The 21,874-nt window shown below is 40.7% G+C and overlaps 3 protein-coding genes across 4 annotated transcripts in view; 2 read left to right on the forward strand and 1 right to left on the reverse strand.

Annotated features, from left to right (window-relative positions):
- veph1 (ventricular zone expressed PH domain-containing 1) overlaps window positions 1-5,169 on the reverse strand; it is a 58,296-nt gene extending 53,127 nt beyond the window's left edge. Inside the window, exon 1 of the mRNA XM_058080026.1 lies at window positions 5,024-5,169. The gene's annotated coding sequence lies outside the window, so the exon portion shown is untranslated. The remainder of the gene's footprint in view (window positions 1-5,023) is intronic.
- Window positions 5,170-5,996: 827 nt separating this feature from the next.
- Window positions 5,997-10,423, forward strand: LOC131134643 (lysosomal amino acid transporter 1 homolog). The gene is made up of 7 exons (XM_058080135.1): window positions 5,997-6,597; window positions 6,782-6,911; window positions 7,761-7,848; window positions 7,937-8,046; window positions 8,221-8,322; window positions 8,569-8,754; window positions 9,208-10,423. Exons 1-7 carry the CDS (start codon window positions 6,395-6,397, stop codon window positions 9,322-9,324), a joined length of 936 nt encoding a protein of 311 aa, XP_057936118.1. The 5' UTR covers window positions 5,997-6,394; the 3' UTR covers window positions 9,325-10,423.
- A 232-nt stretch (window positions 10,424-10,655) lies between these two features.
- On the forward strand, window positions 10,656-21,840 carry golim4a (golgi integral membrane protein 4a). 2 transcript variants are annotated; one of them, XM_058079521.1, is made up of 16 exons: window positions 10,656-11,255; window positions 14,303-14,377; window positions 14,581-14,630; window positions 15,116-15,169; window positions 15,253-15,403; window positions 15,655-15,737; window positions 16,619-16,702; window positions 18,072-18,236; window positions 18,312-18,584; window positions 18,878-19,140; window positions 19,290-19,366; window positions 19,449-19,504; window positions 19,765-19,983; window positions 20,093-20,161; window positions 20,460-20,570; window positions 21,093-21,840. In XM_058079521.1, exons 1-15 carry the CDS (start codon window positions 11,069-11,071, stop codon window positions 20,565-20,567), a joined length of 1,914 nt encoding a protein of 637 aa, XP_057935504.1. In that variant the 5' UTR covers window positions 10,656-11,068; the 3' UTR covers window positions 20,568-20,570; window positions 21,093-21,840. The 2 variants fall into 2 exon arrangements, with proteins under 2 accessions (XP_057935504.1, XP_057935503.1); XM_058079520.1 differs by having other exon boundaries at window positions 20,460-20,558.
- The last annotated feature ends 34 nt before the right edge of the window (window positions 21,841-21,874 follow it).

Raw genomic sequence — 21,874 nt, forward strand, 5'->3', positions numbered from 1 at the left:
ATCTTCAATGCTCTGACAGAGGGAAGGAGGTTGTTCCCCAAAATCTCACAATACACGGCCCCAGTCATCCTCTCTTTAATGCAGTGCACTCGTCCTGTCCCATGTGCAGAAAAACACCCCCAAAGCATGATGCTACCACCCCCATGCTTCACAGTAGGGATGGTGTTCTTCGGATTGTACTCTTCATTCTTCTTCCTCCAAACACGCTTATTGGAATTATGACCAAAAAGTTCTATTTTGGTCTCATCTGACCATAAAACTTTCTCCCATGACTCCTCTGTATCATCCAAATGGTCATATGCAAACTTAAGACGGGCCTTGACATGTGCTGGTTTAAGCAGGGGAACCTTTCGTGCCATGCATGATTTCACATCATGACGTCTTAGTGTATTACCTACAGTAACCTTGGAAACGGTGGTCCCAGCTCTTTTCAGGTCATTGACCAAGTCCTGTCGTGTAGTTCTGGGCTGATTCCTCACCTTTCTTAGAATCATTGAGACCCCACGAGGTGATATCTTGCATGGGGCTCCACTCCGATTGAGATTGACCGTCATGTTTAGCTTCTTCCATTTTCTAATGATAGCTCCAACAGTGGACCTTTTTTCACCAAGCTGCTTGGTAATTGCTCCGTAGCCCTTTCCAGCCTTGTGGAGGTGTACAATTTTGTCTCTGGTGTCTTTGGACAGCTCTTTGGTCTTCGCCATGTTACAAGTTAAAGTCTTACTGATTGTATGGGGTGGACAGGTGTCTTTATGCAGCTAACGACCTCAAACAGGTGCATCTGATTCAGGATGATACATGGAGTGCAGGTGGACTTCTAATGGGCAGACTAACAGGTCTTTCAGGGTCAGAATTATAGATGATACACAGGTGTTCAAATACTTATTTGCAGCTGTATCACACAAATAAATTGTTAAAAAATCATGCATTGTGATTTCTGGATTTTTCTTTTTAGTTTATCTCTCTCACAGTGGACATGCACCTACGATGAAAATTTCAGACCCCTCCATGATTTCTAAGTGGGAGAAATAGCAAAATAGCAGGGTGTTCAAATACTTATTTTCTTCACTGTATATATATATACATGTATTAAGAGCTTCCACCCATGGTTGTGTGTCTATATGTGCCCTGTGATTGGCTGGTGACCAGTCCAGGGTGTACCCCGCCTCTCGCCCAAAGAAAGCTGGGATAGGCTCCCGCACCCCCCGCAACCTTCGTGAGGAAAAGCGGTAGAAAATGAATGAATGAATGAATGAATGAATTAACAGCCTCAACCTGAAAATTTAAGCTAAAGAATAGCATACATGTCTCTCGCCCAAAGTCGGCTGGGATAGGCTCCCGCATAGCCCTCAGCCCCAGTGAGGACAAGTGGCATAGAAAATGCATGGATGGATGGATCCCATCCCAGAATCCAATGATTGGTATACAGATAATAAATCTGCCAGCATCGCTCCACTAGAATAGCACTCAGTGGAGCACAAACCTACACCAAGGCTGCCATGGTGCATTCAGTGTCTTGCACTTGCATTTGTCTTGTCAGTGTCAAGTCAGTGTCCTTGACAGCAGTCAGGGAGGAGATTAGCAAATCTCCAGCAATTTATTGCAATTCCATGCCCAAAGCCCAAGAGGTCTTTACAGAGCTACAGTACTGCCATTCATTTCGATGTGACCTCTCCAATTCAAACACTTTGTGCTATCTTATGATAACCTGAACAAACTTTTCATATTAACGGTAAGGGCTGTCTCAGACTGTAGAAAACTGTGATGTCACTGATCCAATGGGTTACAAGAATAGAAACAATGAAAAAAATTACAAAGAGACTCAGTGATAGACTCTTCGAAGCTGCAAAGATGTGTGTGTGTGTGTGATGTGGGACAAAAGGAAAAGTTCTCCATTATTTATGCTCTCAATTTGCAGTAATGAACCAACGATTGGGTGTTTCACGTCTCCGAGAGGAGGGTTGGTATCATTTACAAATGATACCATACCAAATCTGTACTGTTGAAACGGTGCCAGTTCTTAAACAGTGCCAAACTGGTACTTAAAAAACGAAAAACTATTTTTGTCTAAAATGAATATTTTGTGACCTGCAAGCTAAACAGAATAGGAATTTAAAGGGATTTGAGACGCCTGCCCGCTAGCAAGATAGACAGCTAACCATAGCCTCAAATGTATTTTGTCTAAATTAAGAAGCCTAAAACGTACCACTTCCACACGGTATGGGAGGATACCTTTTTCTCACTCTATCATGTTGGAGATGCCCTTCATGCAGTGTTAATGTAAGGCAGTGTTCCACAATACAGCCCCCACCCCTCCCCGGGGGGTTGCGAGAGGCTTTTACTTGTAATTTTAACCTTACCAACATGTACAAATATATAGTACTCAAAATACAATGTGACTCCTGAATACGTTTGTATGCTCTCCATTATGTTGCATTGTACAGATACATTAATACATATTATCGGTTTCCCTAGTATTTCAAATCAGGAGTGGATTGGGACAAAAATTTGGTTCCAGACTGGCATCCCCCCATTACAAACCTCCTCTTGTCCATAACTAAGCTATCCTGGGATGAAACCTGCACCTTTTACCTCGAAAAGAAGCAGCATGCACCATTGCACCAACAGAAACTGTCAACGGCATTGATGCATCTGATGCTAATTGGTCTTTAATCCAAGAGCCACATATTGTATTAAGCAAAAAAAAGTTCACAATATCACCTTCAAGCAATCATTGCAGGTGACTGAGTCTGCATCTACTGAGGTGACGTACAACCAAATAAGTGAAAAACTTCACAACAGTTGACTGGGCAGTACGCATCAGCACACTTCCACATGCAAGAGCTGTGAAAAGTATCGGTGATAAAACTAAGACTGGGCATGAGGGTGAAATAGTTGCCATTAAGATAAAGTAGATCTGCTATAATTCCTTTAATGGGGTTGATAAAATCTATCTACTGTATCTATAAAAGGGTATATGCTCTGCATACGTTCAACCTTGACTTTTATTATCTATGTCCAAAACTGGAACATTGATAAAACTTTAAATGCTCAGTATTCTGTGGATCTATGTGAAGGGGTTTTTTTTGCATAGTTTTAGGTATGAAAAATGGATATGTGTCCATCATTTCCTTGACATTTAATAATAAAACAACACACTTGTGCTATATTTAGATTACTGTGTAGAACATGGGTGTCCAAAGCGTGTACATTTTATTGGCCCGTGGGAAAGAAAATATATATTTTTTACATTTTTTAAAGCACAACATCATGAAAAACTAAATTAACAAGGAATAAAATTGTAATATTTGGAAAATTAAGTTGAGGAAAAAGTTGTGAGAATAAAATGTTATGAGAATAAAGTGAAAAGGTCAAAATTCCAATAATAAAATTTACAAGAAGAAACTTGAAACAGTTAGAAAATTTAAAATAACACACGGAAATGAAGAAAACAGCTGTAATTTTACAAGAATAAAGTAAAATATTTTAAAATTTTAAAAATCACAAATTTTACAAGAATAATCTTAATATTGCATAATATTGTGGAAAAAAATGTAACTTAAGTTACATGGAATTGAATGATTAAAGAATTTATTTTAAGTCATAATATTTAGAGAAACAAACAAATAAAGCTGTATTTAGTTATTAAAGTTGGGGGAAACTATTACGAGAAAAAATATTACTACTAGTTGTTTTTCCTTACAGCATTTAACAACATCATATGCAAATGATATGCAAATTAGATTATGACTTGCAATTACATGCGACTTCTAGGGACTTGTAGGACAGCCAATAGCTACTTATCTTACTGAAACGTTGGCAACAGTGATGTAGTGTACTAATACAGTAAGTTATTATATTATGTATTGTTTATACAATGTTCCTGTCAGTATTCAATAATTGTTGAGACATTAAATACAACATTTTTTTCGTGCAAGTGTAAACATGCAGCATTATGTTCCAAATTTTCATTTTCTGAAGTATGTTCAAAATAAACTAAACCGTTACCATTTCCTTAGTTTCTATTTTTATGTGCTTAAGTGACTGCTAATCATCTATAATGGATTTAAGTCACATGACTTACACCATATACACTACAGTAGATGGCTTCCAGCTCCATTGTCATCATATTCTAGTTGCACCACTGGAATAAAATATATTACCTAAAAGATTTTAAAAAGCGGCTGTGTAATAATGTAGTTTACTGTATGCGTGTCTCAATAGTAAATATGGGAAGGGGAGTTTTCTCTTCACACTTTCCACTTTGAGAGGATTTCCACAGCGTTTGAGGGAAAAAAGCTCTCGTGGAATAACCTCTCACATTCACGTGCATTTTCACTGGGATTCATTATTCATGAACTCACTGCTGACATTTGCAGGCAAATCTCTCAGCCTCCCTCCTAATACCGAGTTTCCCAAGCTATTATAACAAGGCACCGAAATCTGAAGGATGTCTGTCTTTGAAGACATGATGGGGATGACTGGCATTTTTGAAAAATGGCCGGGATTTAATTAGTTAACATGTTTTTGGTTTTGAATCATTATAGGTTCCGGTGTGTTTACACCCATAGCAAAAGGTTTCACATCACATGCATGGCAGTACTTGTATGCAAGCCTTGAAATAAGCTAATCAAGGTCAAAGGTCAAGGACGGTGCCACTCAACACCCGTCCCTACTTCTTTATTATGATAAAAATGGGTGGAATTCGACTTAACTTGCCTTTAAACTCCAACCCACACATTCCACTGCCAATGTGACGACACGACACAAAGTATACGTGTAATAGTTGTATAATACACTCATTAACAAGTCTTATTTCCTCTTAAATATGTTTGCGTGATAAATTATAGTCCTGTTATTGTCCCATTCGGTCTTTTATTCTTTGGTCATCCACTTAACTTTAACAGAATCGTGGAATGTGGGCGGAATTCATGTATTTTAACACCGCGTCCCTCCTGACAGCAAACCGAGCAACAAAACAACCTGATTCTCTTCTAAACACCCCCAGCGTTGCGCAGCTTACCTGCTTCGTGTGGAAGAAGAAGAAGAAGAAGAAGAGGGCACACAGTCCGTGGATGTGAATGGGTAGCTGCGTGGAGCTTAGTGGCTCCAGGGCTTGATACAAAGCGACACATAGCAACACATTTTAATTCCCGGCGAGCTTCTTTCAAGTTCCCCCACCGAAACACCATTCCGTCGGGGGGTAGGATGACATTGGAAAGGGCGACATCGTGTGGTGAGAATGAGTAACATCGCGCAACAGGTGGACGGATGGAGGGACGAGGTCTGGTGCTGATTTCAAGGACCTCTGAAAGTCACAGTCACAGACATGTCACGGCGAAATTGGTGGGTTACATACAGTAAAGGGACAAACTAGGGTAAAGATGTCTAATAATAAAGTAAATAGAATGTGTAGCAGCAAGTTAATAAAACATTTTTCAGTCAAAAGTACACAATGTGTGATAAATATTGCCTTTATTGAATACTGAATAATGCCTGATTAAGTAATAACATGAATAGGAAGCGTACCTTTTATTCATTACACTTAATAAACACATTATTTATCATATGGTCTATTATTTGAGTTTTCCTTCATGTCTTCACAAGGGAGCAACTAAACGTATTTTGATGCTGCCTTCGGGGACCTCAGGATGCATGGATACCACTTAAAAACATGGGTTGTACATAATAAGGCCAGCAGGTGACGGTATTTAGCCGGACGATATTTTGTGGTAAAGCTTAAAGTCTTATACAAATAGTTTCCGGTAAGTGACAGTTTATGCCTTCAAAATAAGAGATGTTACAACACTTTTTCCAACAAACTGTGAGGTTCATTATATATAATGATAAGCAGCATGTGTTTACATAAACTAAAGTGGCACAATTTCACTTCTCTGGCTTGTTCCTAAAAGAATGATATAGTTATTATGGCACGACATTGCGATTATTTTTGAAAATTTGACAGGAAATTGCAACACTTTGAATTGACGCTTGGACTTAGGACCGGGGTGATGGATCCCCACCATATTTGACACTACATCAATTTCACTAATCCAAATTGGATAATATTAGCTACAAAAACGTGTGAGAATGTGGCACAGGTTCGTGCTTACATGCAAACATTCTAGGCCATGGTCGGGTCAGCAGGATTCTCTTCGTCGAACCGGTTTATGCAGATGCATCATTAGCTAGCATCCTGTGTTTGCAAACAATAAGCTAAAAAAAACGAGATCTAAACTCAAAACTTTTGAGAAGAGTTTTTGGGACAGTGGTTCATTTTTTCTCCTTTTAGTGCTGGTAAAGCGCTGCTTCCATTTTGGAACATTCGCCTTCTTGCAATTTGCACACAGCGCGCATCTTTAGAACACATCTTGAGGACCGAAGACTTGACCTCATGGCCGCCGCACGTTTCCCCGGAAAAAGTGAGGGCGTGCCGGCCACCAACTGGAGCTCGCCAGCGGTGGACCGTCCTGTGTGCGTGAATGGGACGCCTTGGATCCTTTACCTGCTAGAGGAGTGTGTGGAGAACGTGTGGGAGTACAGCAGTGTGGTGATTGGGCTCTTCTCCATGTTGTGCTTTCTGCTATCCACTTTGCCGTGTGTATATATTTTTATCTATCTCTGTAATCATCTACTCATGTCTGGCAATTATTATAATGGACAGTGCATGGCACATACAGACAGACACCTAGTGGTGCTCAAGTTATTTTGACCTACATTAGACACCAGACAAGACCAAATTAATCATTTATCTTTGAGGAATATCCCTTCTATCTTCTAGTCAGGTCTACGAAGCCTATCGTAATGGTAAAGTGGATCAAGCCATGTCTTTCGGCTTCCTCTTCTTCCTCTTCAGTGGAGACCTCACCAACTTCGCAGGATGCTACTTCACCAGCCAGCTTCCCATTCAGGTAAAGTCATTCTAAACATTCATTCATTCATTTTCTACCGCTTATCCTCACACGGGGGTGCTGGAGCCTATCCCAGCTGTCTTCGGGCCAGAGGTGGGGTACACCCTGGACTGGTCGCCAGCCAATCACAGGGCACATATAGACAAACAACCATTCACACTCACATTCATACCTATCATACCACAATTTGGAGTCGCCAATTAACCTAGCATGTTTTTGGAATGTGGGAGGAAACCGGAGTACCAGGAGAAAACCCACGCATGCACGGGGAGAACATGCAAACTCCACAAGGAGATGGCCGAGGGTGGAATTGAACCCTGGTATACTGACAGGGTTAGGGTTAGGGTTCACACTCCCCCCGTCGAGAACGGTAACAAAGTGAACTGCTTGACAATTAATCAAAGATTTGAAATTTGCATGCATGGACTTCTTGTTGATTCTTGTAAGTAACAACGCTCAGCGCTGCCATCTGTTGACATCTAAACAAACTACACACATCCATGCCGGGCGCAGTAATATAGCGCAGAAATCGATCGATTTGTGCGCTAACGATGGATCCATCTCGGGTGCAGCGCTATCGATCGATCGCACAGATCCATCGTTAGCGCGTAACAGATACACTATGGTACTCATACTGTCCTCACGAGGGTCGCTGGGGCGTGCTAGAGCCTGTTCCGGCTGACTTTGGGCGACAATCAGGGTACAACCTGGACTGGGTACAACTCAAAACTACATCGGATCCTGAGCTGTTCTGTCCCTCTCTATGCCCTTTGAAGCTTACTTTCAGAAATATTAACATAAGCAACTGCAAGTCATGGCGTTGTATGTGTGATATGTTTTCCTTCGCAGATGGTCACAGTGATATTCTACATCTTTACAGACGTGGTTCTCATCTCACAGTTTATTTACTATAAGATAAAGAACAACTCCAGCACAAGTAAGTGCAATGATATTTAACATCCTAGGCCTCAGTTGGACTGAATCTTTCTACTCTTTAATCAATGCTTTGTGTGTCTGTGTTCTAGAGAGCCCTGTGTTGAAGTGGCTGTGCTTTCTGTGGTGTGGCGCCGCAACAATATTCCTTATAGTTTCACCCAGTCTCATCTTAGACAATAGCACAACTTCAGTATCTCTTGTAGGTAAAATTATCCACATGTAGTACTTTTTTACTTCAGTATTCCACTAATGTGTTCATCATCATCAATGTCATATACATACTTTGTCTTAAATGCCAATTTATTCCCCCAAAGTAATCAGTTTCATAGCTAATGGATGGATGACAGTACTCTTGTGTATATGTTTTCTTCAGGGGACAACTACTTCTAAATCATTAGAAGTTTCTGGCTATGTATGTGGATACCTGGCATCAGTTTTCTACCTTGCATCCCGCTTCCCACAGCTCTATAAAAATGTAAGTGATGCTTTCCTGCCATTATTAATAATCCTAAGTAATAATAATACCAGGCATATTATTAGTAAAAATATGTATATTTCAATAAATTCATCAAAAATCCTACTTTGTCTAAATTAAACATTTCAAGCATAAAATGTCAATCCACTAAAGTACATATACAGTATAAGGCATTCAGAAGATGCATTGAAAGACTTATGCTATGTAGTATTCTACGCTGGCCACGAGTTGTCTGTTCTGTTCTAGTTCCAGAGGCAGTCCACCGAGGGCACCTCCTACCTACTGTTTGCTCTGGCGATGATGGGCAATGGGACATACGGTTTGAGTGTCATTGTAGTACTACCATCACTAAAGGACTCCAGACACAATTTCATCATCAAGCATCTGGCCTGGCTCATTGGGAGTCTGGGAGTCCTCGTTTTGGACTTCCTTGTATCCTTGAAATTGAAAATGGAGTTGTACGTTAGGGCTATAATTCAACTCCCCTTCCATTCGCAAGACAGTGAATGTGTTGTTGATTTAGCACTAATTTGGACACGGTCCCTAAAATCGAAGAAATTATTCCCTGAAATAGTGGCTGAGGTACAAATACTTTTTTTTCTACTAATAAGATAATTCATTAATTTTTTACCGCTTATCCTCAGGAGGCACATATAGACAAACAACAATTCACACTCACATTCATACCTATGGACAATTTGGAGTCGCCAATTAACCTAGCATGTGGGAGGAAACCGGAGTACCCGGAAAAAACCCACGCATGCATGGGGAGAACATGCAAACTGAAATGAAACTACAAAAATTTGATCATAAGTAAAATAAATCAAGCCACTGAATGAGTTGTCAGTTTTTATATTCCCTTTGAACCTTGACCTTGATGACCAGGTAACGATGCAGTTCATTATGTATAAGAAAAACAACTCTGACAAACAACACACAGTACTCGCTGCATTAGAAGTCGAACCTCTACTGTGTGAAGAAGAGGAGCTATCAGCAGTTTAAGAAACCTGAGAATCACCACCATCTGTCAGCACTTTACTCAACATAACAATTACACACTATTAAAAGGGACCAATTATGCTTTTTCAACTTTTCTGACCTATAAATGTTGTTAGAATGTTGTATTCTCGTAATAAGTTTGGGATGACTCTGAACGCTTGGTTTCAGAGAGTTTTTTTCTAATACCAAGTTTTATGATGTCAATGCAATCCGGACTTCCTTATATGGGTGTGCTCGGATATGCTTTAAGCCCGCCCTCCCCCAGCTCTGCTTTTGCTCTGTTTATGGTGTTAGCAATGGTGAGGCAAGCATCAGGCAGAAGTGGTTGGAGTCGGTGGTTCGTGGCCAGCAAGAGGAAAATATTTTTGTTTGTCAATGGCATTTCACATGGAACAGTTTTGTGAACACCGGCCAATATGAAGCTGGACTATATGCCAAACTGTTGCTGAAGCCCAACGCCTTTCCAAAAACAAAAGCAGTTGTCTGTAACTGTGCAATAAATTGCTTTCTCAAAAATGTGTTTCACTCATATTTCTTTTTTTTGCAATTTGAAGCTCTACTTAGAACCTACAAATGTAAAATGTAAATTTGTGGTCTTAAAATTTTGTTTAGGGGTGTATTTTCACTGAAGCCAAGTTTCAGCAAAAGAAAGTGCCTTTGACTTTGCCCAAATCATACCTGAATACCTGTAATGCAATATTCTATCGTGTTATGGTCATGGAGTACCATCAAATATGGTACACAGCCCATTTGGATATTAAGTAATGATGCAAATATTTGTTGTACTTTTTGTGAAGGAAAGTTTTTTTCTGTCTTCTTAACAGGTCTTTACTGTGAAACATCCATTGTTGTCTTTAGCAAAAGTGTACCTACAATATATGTATACATGAATTGTATAAAATATGGGTAATACATTTTAACTTGGTTTACATTTACACTGCCAATATTTTTAATATTGTAAAAGACTAATTGATAAGATTTGAAAATTACTAAATGTTCTTAGTGTCAACATAACAACATAGTGTAAAATTGACAATTGAGTCGTGATATTACCTCACAGTACTGTACTAGAATCATGTTTATCATGTGCTCATGGTTGCCTTAAGCTTTTTAAGTGATTTGATTGACTTTATAATAAAGAGAGTTGAGATATTTTGAGTGCAACTTTGATAATATAGTTATTTGCCGTACAGCTAATGCTGCTGAATTCAGAACATACTCAACGCGACCATGAGTCGCTCTTTGATAGACGTCTCAGGCTACCAATAGGTGAAAGGTATACTAATGCGAGCGAGGTTTAAAAAAAAAAACTAATGGTCGTGTGGGCGGAACTTCCTGTAGAGTTGCGGTTGGATGGCAGGCATCTACCGGGATGACACGTAACTGAAGTTAAAGGTGCCATGCAGGCCTCGTTTGCGACGTAAAACTTCACTTTTTCCGCAAAACTTATGTTAGTCGTGTTAGGGAAGCAACCATCTCCAAGGAAAAAAAGGAGTGAGTCGTTTTTCATTAACCGTGACTCGTCAAGTCAAAATTCTGAGCGGCCACTTTGGTGCACACGGAGGAAAACTACGAATGACGGTTGTCGTCTGAAAGTAATGTTCACGCCAGTCCATGTCTCGCTTTTAACTTATTTGCTCTGCGTGGAAAATGTTCCCGAACTGAGGGGCGAGGTGGAAAGTTGAGTCGGGAAGTAGCAGACACGGGGCTTACTCGCACAGGAGGCGGGGAGGGGCGCGGGTCCAACATGGGGAACGGGGTTTGTTCGCGAAGGCAGCGGAGGATCTTCCAATGTCTCCTGCTGGTGACGGTGGTCTGCGGGCTGATGTACGGTGGTATGATATCCTACGAGATGCACAAGCAGTTGAAGAGGACAGAGGCCATGGCGCTCAAGTACCAGCAGCACCAAGAGTCACTGTCGGCGCAACTCCAAGGTAAACAACGACCTCGTTGCGCCAAACTCTAAACAGTGTCTTTTTTGTTCGATTGTTGTGTTTTTATGGCCGACAACTTAACATATTTTGAAGCTTCTGCTATTTGACCAACTTTTTTTGTTTTCCATTTTCATCAGCTACACTAAAAACTACACAGTGAACAACAAATATACATAAATCTCGGGAAAATCAATTGGAATTTCAACTCTGTTGTACTATTCCTCTCCTCCCTCAAAACACCTTTTCCTACACCTTAGCCCTAAGGTGCTGTTTAATCTTGTGACAAGCCAGGTTAGGTTTTAGCAAGGAGCTCAACTGAGTTAAGTGGATTGAGGGCATGTCTGGGTTTTGTATTAGACCCTTAGATGTAGTGAGGTTTATTGCGTTTAATCAAGAACACTACAGTCAAAAACATTGGGAGTGACCAAAAAAATTGTGCTACAATAACACCCTGGGATTGGGTGGTGACAGGGGCGGAGGTTAAATCTTTGCTTATTTATTTATTTTTTAAAAATTGTTTAAAAAAATGAGTCAAGGTAATTTGGCGTGCCTGTATTAAAAATACACTGTAATACTTTGAACTGTGATTTACTTGGAATGGAATGGAATGGAATGGAATGGAATGGCCTTTGTCATTATACAAGATGTACAACGAGATTGGAGAGCTTCACCTTTCAGTGCTATAGTCAAGTTAAAAAAATAGAGTAAAAAAATAGACAGTTTAACAAGATATATACAAGATATCCAAAATATACAGATAATATTGCACAGGAGCAGACATATTGCAGATATATTAATTTAATGACTGGAGTATACAGATGAGTAAAAGTCACATATGAGTGTATGGTATTGAGTGTATTGAGTTGTTAAATAAATAAATATGTTTCAGGTAGTAACAGAGGCAGTGATGGAAATATTGCACATTTGCATTATGCTAATGACCGGGCTTGTTGTATGTTCAGGGTGGTAATGGTTTTTGGGAAGAAGCTGTTTCTCAGTCTGTTTGACTACTTGGCATTATTGCATCAGTGTATTTAACTACTTATGCCACAACGACACAGAAGTTAATTCCTATTGTGCTTAGGTTAAACACTATAGCAAGACTGTGGCCGCTTCCACTCAATTGATTTTGTGTTTGTGTCAACTATGGAGAACTTTAGATTCCACTGCATTGACACCAATGCAACAACCAGATGCCAAGCGGAGAATCGAACCCAGGTCTTCCCGATCTCTTGACTGTGTGGCCAACTACTCACCACCGTGCGGCCCCTGCAGAAACTCAGCTGCATTTAAAATGTAGAAATGTCCGACAAGATATTAAATGTGGAAAATAGCAACTTTATGATCACTCAAACGAGAAATGGCACTTGGGTAGCAACCAATCCAGAGTCAGGGTCAGCTGTGGTAGGCTCCAGCATACACTTAGGACCCTAGTGAGGACAAGCATCATAGAAAATGAATGGATGGAATAATTGTGCTGCATCATTTAAAATATTCATTCATTCATTCATTTTCTACCGCTTATCCTCACGAGGGTTGCGGGGGTGCTGGAGCCTATCCCAGCTAGTCTTTGGGGCTAGAGGCGGGGTACACCCTGGACTGGTCCATTTAAAAATATTCCATTTATAAATAAGGAATCCTACTTTACGGGAAGTCACTTATGATCGCGTCTGGAACCAATTAACCATGATCAATGAGAGATTACTGTAATGTACAATAATGTACTGTAATGTACTGTCGACGTGTTGCATCATCGATGTATATCACAATGTTTTAACTTGCTGCAGCGTGTGGATACGCTGTAATAACAGTTTAAATTAACAGCTGCTCAACAGACCTTGCTATTCTGGCTTCACCAATTCTGAATCAAGTTTTTACTACACAAGGCACTGAATGTGTGTCAGGGTTCCGTTAATGGCAAGCAGTAAAACGTGCACCCAAAATTATGCTTCCATCAACACAGATGTGTACATTATACACTTGCATTGCATAATGTCTCCTCAAGGGCAAACTCATGTTTGTCTCATTTTCTGTTTCAAGACAAAAGCTGATTGTACAAGGCAGTTTTGGTCCTGGCGCTTTGCCACATTTTCTCCGAGACAGGAAAGCCTAATAGAATGTTATGCCCATTAGGCCAACTCCAGCGCTGGTAGCGTCGCTTTATTGATGGCAGAGTAAATGGGGCAGTGAGAGCTACAGGGCAGCTAATTCACTTATATTGACACACTTCCATCACAGAACACTAAACGACAGTAGCAATAGAGATGTTGCCTAATTCCAATTTAGAAGATGTGAAAAGGTTTTATTGACCTCACATTAAAGAAGATAAAAACTGCTTGATACCATAACATACCATACAGCTGCTTCTTGTTTCTTTTCACATAGATAGTGGCAATTGCTGCTATTTGAGCAAGGTCATGGGTGCAAATCTGCACATAAAACCTACACAGACAACCAGTGCTGGCCATTTCTCTGTGTGCTGTGATTGACGTTATTCAGGCCGTGTGCCACTAGTCCACTCAACAGATCCAATCATCCTCCTATCTAAACCAGCAGGGCAGCAAAGGTCAACGTCATGGAGCTCTGCTTTGTTTCACACAATGTTCATACACTTTTATATCATGGAAATTGGTAAAAAAAAAATGCTGATTCCCATTTTCATGTGTGTTTGGAAGCTCTAAGTAAGATAACCACAATGGGGAGAGCATGGAGTATCGTGTATATTTAATAATAATTATTAATTATTCCATGTGATAGCACTGTGGCTGTGGTTAGCAGGTCTGTCTCACAGCCAGAAGTATGGAGTACCAACAAAACAAAGGAGTTAAAAAAAAAAAAAACTTACTTGGAAAAAACAACAATATGAACTGTGCAAAATCGCCTCTTTGTATAGCTCCGACACACCCTGCATACTCTGTGTGTTTGTAATGAAGCTCACTCTCTGAACCATGTTTTGGATTACTTCCTGTTCTGTCTCTGCAAGTCAGCATCTCAAATCTCACGTGTTTTCAAACATTCCATTTATTTTAACCGTTTCACATTTGCAGTGGTGTATGAGCATCGCTCCAGGCTGGAGAAGTCTCTTCAAAAGGAGAAGTTGGAGCACAAAAAAGCCAAAGAAGGTAAAAAGAAAAGAAAAATGCACATTCAGTCCTGTGTTACCAGTATATATCGTGTCAATTCACAAATATTACCGGTATATAGTACATGTTTGACTAATGACAGCATAAGAATTCATAATGACAATGCACGAAGACTAGATCTACCATTTTCCAAACAGGTTTGAAATATTTATTTAGATGATAAAAGCATTTCTCTCTTCCAGATTACCTGGTTTATAAACTTGAAGCACAACAATCACTGAACAAGGAAAAGGTACTTTACTTCCCCATCATCTGTTTAAGAAAACCACCATTAATTAGCGTATTTTCCGCATAAGGCGCACCGTATTATAAGGCACTATGAGCAAACTTTTCTTGTTCAACATGAACTCACACTCTTAACACACTTGTACAAAAAGCACAATAGAATGATTCTTTCTACTGCTCCATACCATTCAGGTGGCAACACCTGAATTACTGTATATACAAACCCCCTTGCACTGCACGGGGATAAGGCAAACGGAAGCAAAACCCTGTTGTTAACCCTCCTGGAATAATGGCTAGCTCCAAATTCATTTGCATCACTTGATTTTTCACAGTAGCGGAGGGATGTAAAATTGTGTAAAATTAAAGACTTTTAAGTATGCTTTATAGTGCGGAAAATAATATATCTTGTATTTCAAATTCTCTTTAAAAAGTGATTTGTTTTTGTTGTTCAGCTACTTGTTTTGACACCATTTTATTTGTGTGCTCACACAGCAAGACTCCAGCAGCAGAATCAGCTCATTACAAGTTCAACATCAAATGTTAAAGGTTCACTTAAGATACATACTTAACTGTATAATGTAAAATAAGGCACAGAGTGTTTTTTTCAACTTGTCTTTCCTGTCAATCAGAACCAGCACGATGACTTAAAAAAGCAGTATTACGACCTGCAGGAGCAGCATCAAATGCAGGGAAATGATCACAGTCGGCTGCTGGATGAGCACAGAGACCGCTACGATAAACTGCAGCACGTCAAAGAGGCGGAGGTGGCCCAGCTGAAAGGTTTTTATCCCATTTTACTTATTACTTTGTCTCCATCTTCTCATGTACTTAAAAACTTAATGTCTGATTTTGTTAGTAGATATTCTTAGTGTGTATGTTACCAAGCTGAATTGGAATGAAGTCCTGTTTGCTTGCAGTAGCTTCTTTAAAAGCTCGGGCGGATTCACCACAATACAGCACCGAGGCCATTGTATAAAGGGGCATATTGTTTGTGAATTTTGAGTTTTGATTTGTGCTCCATTTTGATGCAGACAGCTTGTATAACCTGAGAGAGGAAAATAAACAGCTCAGGAAAGCCCACCATGACATTCACATGCAGCTGCAGGATGCACAGGTGAGTGAAGACTTGTGCTTTTATGACTCTCTTCTGTCTCTCTGGCGTTATCAGACTAGCGTCTCTGGTACACAGACTCTAAATGAGTGTCAGTTTGTCTTTTAAAACAAACAAGCAATACGGTTTGTTCAGAGCTACTTTTTTTTCCCCCCTGCAGCGAACCTACAAGTGTCTCTCACACTTATGACATATGTTTGCCCCACTCTAATGTTGAGTATCTAAAATAATATTTGCTTCAACTTTTAGTAGTTTTTTAACTCTTTATTTCAGACCTGTATTTAATGACAAATGAGCACAAAATAGCATGAAGACAATGAGGACACTGTTTCAGTGGAGATGTGCTTGTAAATCAAGTACAATGTAAATGCTGACAGTCACATAAAACACAAATAGGTCACATGCGTCATCATAAACCGGGACACTCAGTTTATACTGTTTTTTTACTGTCTGTGCCTGTTTAAGCAGCTCAGATTTATATGAGAAAGATTTTTAAATTGTAATCTTATTCTTTTTAACAAAAAGAAAAACATTAGTGAAGAATACATTTACCATTACTCTAAGACAGGCATCAAATTACACAATGAAAGGCAACCTTACCAGTTAATTTACCTGTTTTGTTTTATTATTGAATTTTTTTAGTGCTGACAAACATCTGCTCCACATTTCTGCCCCGGCAGTTTACAGTAACGCCCAAATAAGGTAGACAATAACGCAATAATGTGTGTGAAAAGAAAGCGGTATTGGAGTATTTATTCATAATACAGTCAAAATGAGAAGAAATGTGAATGTTTACTTGCGCTCCCCTCCCCTAAATGTTCTGCTTGTCCTAAAATGGTAAGTTCGAAACCAATATAATGTGTTGGCGACATTTGTGTGTTCAGGTAAGACATCAGGACCTGAAGACGGCACACGATCAGATTGCACTGACACTGGAAGACCACAAGAACGCACTAGCAGTAGCTCAGGTAGGCACTCAGCTGAAAGCAGATCCTAAAGCAGGTTCTTGAGGCAGAAACTACACTGTACTTTCCTGATCAAAATTTTAAGACCAATTGAAAATTTCAGTCAAAAAAAAAATTCCCCAAAATTTGAGATCTTAAGGAGGCTTTGAGTAGAGCTTCACAAAGAGAGTGAAATAAAGAACAATTAGAGTAAGCTATTTATTGCAAACAACAAAGGCTGTTCATCCGCTGACCAAATGTTTAGGACCACAGCACAAAAATGAGGAGCTGCGCCAGTCTCGTTAATAACCTCAAAAAATGAGTGGGAATAGTGGGAATGTTGCTTCAGGTGGTGAAGATGGCTTCAGTGAGGGCATCCCCTATCTGGAACTTATACCTATTTTTTATAAACTTTCCTTGCTATCCGTCCCCAATCTCAGTTGCATTTATATCAGGGGAACACACAGAATGGTCCAAAAGTGTGAAGGAAGAACTCCTTTGTCAGGCCAGTCATTACCACAAGGACATTCAAGGACAGTCATGAGGCAAAATATCCACATAGCCATTATGTTTGATGTCCCTGCACAACCTGAAGCTCTATTGTTCCACTTAAGAAAAAAACACCCCAGATCTTGATGGACCCCCCCACCACTGTGCCGTGTGGAAATCTCTGGTGGGATCTCCTTGTCATGGCAGTAATGTTGGATGCCACCAGGACTGTCAAAGTTACATTTTTTCCTCATCAGAGAACAAAACTTTCTTCCACCTTTCAATGTATTTGGTGATCTTTCAATTGTTCACGTCTTACATTTTTGTTCAGGAATGTATAGTAAACAACATAAGGCATGTACCATGTACTGTATGTAGCAGTAGATGCTACTGACTCCTTTTGAAAGTGACTTACCCATGAAGAACGGGAACATATAGTATGTATGCTGCTAATTTGTTTGACAGGCTTTCCATCTTCTCTTGTTAATGTGTTTTTAAAGCCTGGCCTCCATCATTGCTTCCGCTCGAATGTCCCTCCTGCACACTGATGGAGGCGGGGGGAGCATGGTTTATCTGGTTTGATACTGATACGAACTGTCAGTCATCCATTAAGAGAGAATGAATGGAGGAAGGGAGACAACGCAAGAGACTGCAGAACATATTTTTAATCAAACCGCCATGGAGAGTCAGTGAGCCTGTAGTCCATCTCATCTTAAATGTACATCAAATCCACTTTGTAAACAAGAGTATTTATAAAGTACAAAGGAGTAAACTGAAAATATGCTCATAATATTACAATGTTTCTTCTTATTTCAAAAAAATAAATTTCTCATAATACTGCATCTTTTGTATACTTTTTTCCCTGTATTGTCAAAGTAATATTTTTGTCCTTCTGTTAATGTAGGTGCAAGTGAATGAATATAAAGAGCTGAAGGAGTCCCTGAATAAGGCAGCAGACAACAGACAGCCTCAGCCAAGTCTTGTGTTCCAGAAACCAGATCACAATCCCCAGCAGGCTGCCATATTGGATACACCCGTCCTAAAAGATCACCATGACACAGAGTCTAGGGTAATATACTTTTTTTTTAGACTTTAAGCTCACACAATGTAAATACAGCTCAGCTTGAACTTTTTTGTCTGGCAGTTGGACCAGCAAGAAGAGGAGGCCCAAGCTCAGTCCGAGGTCCAGTCTCACCCCACTATGTCCCAGCATAGCTTGGAGGAGGGAGAGGCAGAGAGAAGGCGGGAGCTGGCAGAGGAGGAGATGGCTCAAGCCGGCCAGCCTCAAAAATTAGAGGAGGAGGACCAGGACCAGCGGCCAGATGAGGAGGAGCAGGAAGACAATGAGGAAGGCGATACAAAATTGGAACAGCCAGATGAGAACGCCTTACACAGCCATATACATCAACCACAAAAAGTGGGTGTCTATATATTTTTTTATCTGTATTGCATAATTGTTAATCCTTAAATGAATTACACTTTTTACAAAACGAAGCCACCACACAAACAAATCAATTAGCTTTAATCTCAGAAGGAAATTAGACTTGTGATCTGCGATTAATAGCAATCTTCTTGCAACCTATTCCACTTATTGTTACATTGTCATTTTAATCTTTCCCCAAAGATTAATTACATGCCTGCAACACAGATTAATACTAGCTTCTGGTGTCTGTTCACCTCATATCTGGTTATCTAAATATCACTCAAAAGGTGGCCGATCCACAACATGAGCCGCACATTCAGGAGGTGGGTGCTAAGTCTGCTTATGAGCAGCAGCAGGAGCAGCAACGCCTGGAGGCTCAGAGGGCCAAAGAGCGCCAGCTGATCCAGATGCAACAGGACGCCCTGCAGGCCCAGAGAGAGAGGGTGCTGAGGGAGAGGGAGGTGAGGCTGAAGGACGAGCAGGAGCGGGAGAAGCAGCATCATCAGGAGGCGGACCGACGGGAGCAGCTGCTAAGACAGGAGCACCAAAGGTCAAATTAAATTACCGGGTGGTGGTTATTTATATTTAAATGTGCCTTTAGGCTCAATCGGGCTGTTAAAGAACAAACCTGACATGAGTCTTAATGTGAGTCCAGACTCATTCACTGACCATCCGAGCAACCTGTGCTGTCATTATCAGGAAGAAGGCCGAGTATGAAAACCTGGACCATGACATAGTCCAAGGTGAAGAGGAGCACCCTGCTGACAATGAAGAAGGTGAGACATTGTGGTCCCGTCACACACTGATTTCCCTGTCACCGTGTCACAAGAGTTCATTTGCTTCATTCTGTGTTCACAGAGAAACACGCTCATCTGTTACACGAGGACAAAGTGAAGGTGCCTCAACATCAGCAGGTGACATAAACTATTGTGTTTGCAAGCTAGGTTGAACCTTTTAATTTGAGGGAGAGGATATTATGGGTTCTATTATGACTCAAACAATAATAAGCGGAAGTAAAATACAGTGCGGTGCTGTATTTGTGTTTGTACATTTGTTTATTAGTTAACCTAGCAGGCTACTTGCTGGTTCATTTACCGTTGACAAATGACGTTTACAATAAACTCAACATCTAAAGTCTAATATGCATTCTTCTTTCTCTTCTTGTGCACCTCAGGTTGCCATCGACGGCAGGGAACTGGACCCCGAAGATGACCCCAACAACCAGGGAGAGGACGAGTTTGAGGAGGCTGAGGACGAGCAGTCCCATCACCGGGATAATGAAGTGGATGAGGTTGTGGAGGATGAAGTGGAAGAGGAGGAGCCGGCAGCACACGGCCAGCACAAAGACTCACACCCAGACCTCCAGCATCCTGCTATGGAGGACGAGCTGGTGGTGAGTGGGAGGGCTGGGATAGAACAATAACAATGGATACTATTATGATGATGGTATTCATCCAAAGGGCCAGTTATAGCGCCTTCTCATTTTCTTGTTCTTTGCGTAGATTGCTGGAAACCCAGATCAGCAGGAGGACAATCTGGATGAGCAGTACCAGGAGGAAGCAGATGAGGAGGTATGAGACGTCTGTATTTGTTGCATGCCAAGTATAATTATCAGGGATGGGCATCATCCTTGTGGAACTTGTTCATTAATGGCGTCTGAAGCCTGAAGTTTATAGTCTAAAGAACATCATGGCGTCAGCAATGCAACTGCATGGAAACAGATGTTCATTCCCCCATCCTGTTCATCTTTTCCCAATCGTTGATCAAGGAAATTTATTGGAATGCTCGTTTACATCATGACAGTGTGTACATTTCCACGCCTGACAGTCTCATCAAAATTAATAATGGCACTTGTTATATTGCACTCAGGCTCAGGAGGACATAGCTGGTGGGGAGAAGAAAGAGAAACACGACCAAGGAGAGGAGGAAGGAGATGATACTTACAATGAGGAGGAGAACATGGAACAGGTGGGCTAAAATGTGGGTACTGTATCTTCTCATGGGACAGTAAACTTGAATATACAGTGTATAGCTTGGATAGCATTCATTCATTTTCTGCCGCTTATCCTCACGAGGGTCGCGGGGGTGCTGGAGCCTATCCCAGCTGTCTTCGGGCGAGAGGCGGGGTACACCAGCCAGCCAATCACAGGGCACATATAGACAAACAACCATTCACACTCACATTCATACCTATGGACAATTTGGAGTGGCCAATTAACCTAGCATGTTTTTGGAATGTGGGAGGAAACCGGAGAAAACCCACACATGCAAACTCCACACAGAGATGGCCGAGGGTGGGATTGAACTCGGGTCTCCTAGCTGTGAGGTCTGCGCGCTAACCACTCGACGACCGTGCAGCCGCTTGCATAGCAGTATAGCTTAATTCCACTGAAAATTAATTAATTCCACTGCCTACAATTAGAACAATGAGTGTCCTGCCAAATTACAAATCAGCTACAGATATTGCTGTTTTTCTAACGGTGATAATGCATTTGTATACAGGGACCACACAGAGAAGACACCCACGGCAAAGACGCAGAGAACATTGAGGAGGAGAATTACGAGGAGGAGGAAGGAGACGAGGGAACCGATCGACGAGCCGAGATGTAAGACGATAAGCAGCTGCTCACCGAGCGTCTTCCTCCTCGTTTCCAAAAAGGAAGACCACAGCCGTCCTGTCAAGACTCCAAGAAGGTCAGTTGGAGATGTGACAAGACTGATGATGGAACCGATCCGCTTTACACTGTGCAATGGGACAGAATTTTAAATGCGGAGATGATTTCGTAAGATGCTCATTGTTTTCATTTGTGGCTTCAGTGTCTACTGTCCTGATGGCCCTTTAAATCCCACACATACAGAGAATGTAATTTTATCAAGATATTTGTAAAGCAAGCCAACATAAATTAATGTTATTCTGATGTTAAAAAGACAGAATGGACATCCTGCTTTCTAATCAGTCAACATGTCTTCATTTATTTATTCTTCATTGATTGTGACGCCTCTGACAATCAAAAAAAAATGCAACTTTTACCCCTTTTTGTTTACCAGTTTCATGACACTGAGATAAGAGCTGCATTCTGCACTAACCGGTCCAAAAAGCTATTTCCGTGTCATGTCAGCATGTGCCTTTCCATTCCCACATTCCCAGAGTTCTTAGGAGAGAAGTTGTACAGGTTGTAGACCAGCCAATGTTTTCCTGCCTTACTGTAAAATACATTGTTTGCTATATTACAAGTTTACTGATGATCCATTCAAAGCCTCATGCGATGTTTTGCCGGTCTGCT

This window comes from Doryrhamphus excisus, chromosome 8, assembly GCF_030265055.1.
Source record: "Doryrhamphus excisus isolate RoL2022-K1 chromosome 8, RoL_Dexc_1.0, whole genome shotgun sequence".
In the NCBI taxonomy this organism is placed as follows: Eukaryota; Metazoa; Chordata; class Actinopteri; order Syngnathiformes; family Syngnathidae; genus Doryrhamphus; species Doryrhamphus excisus.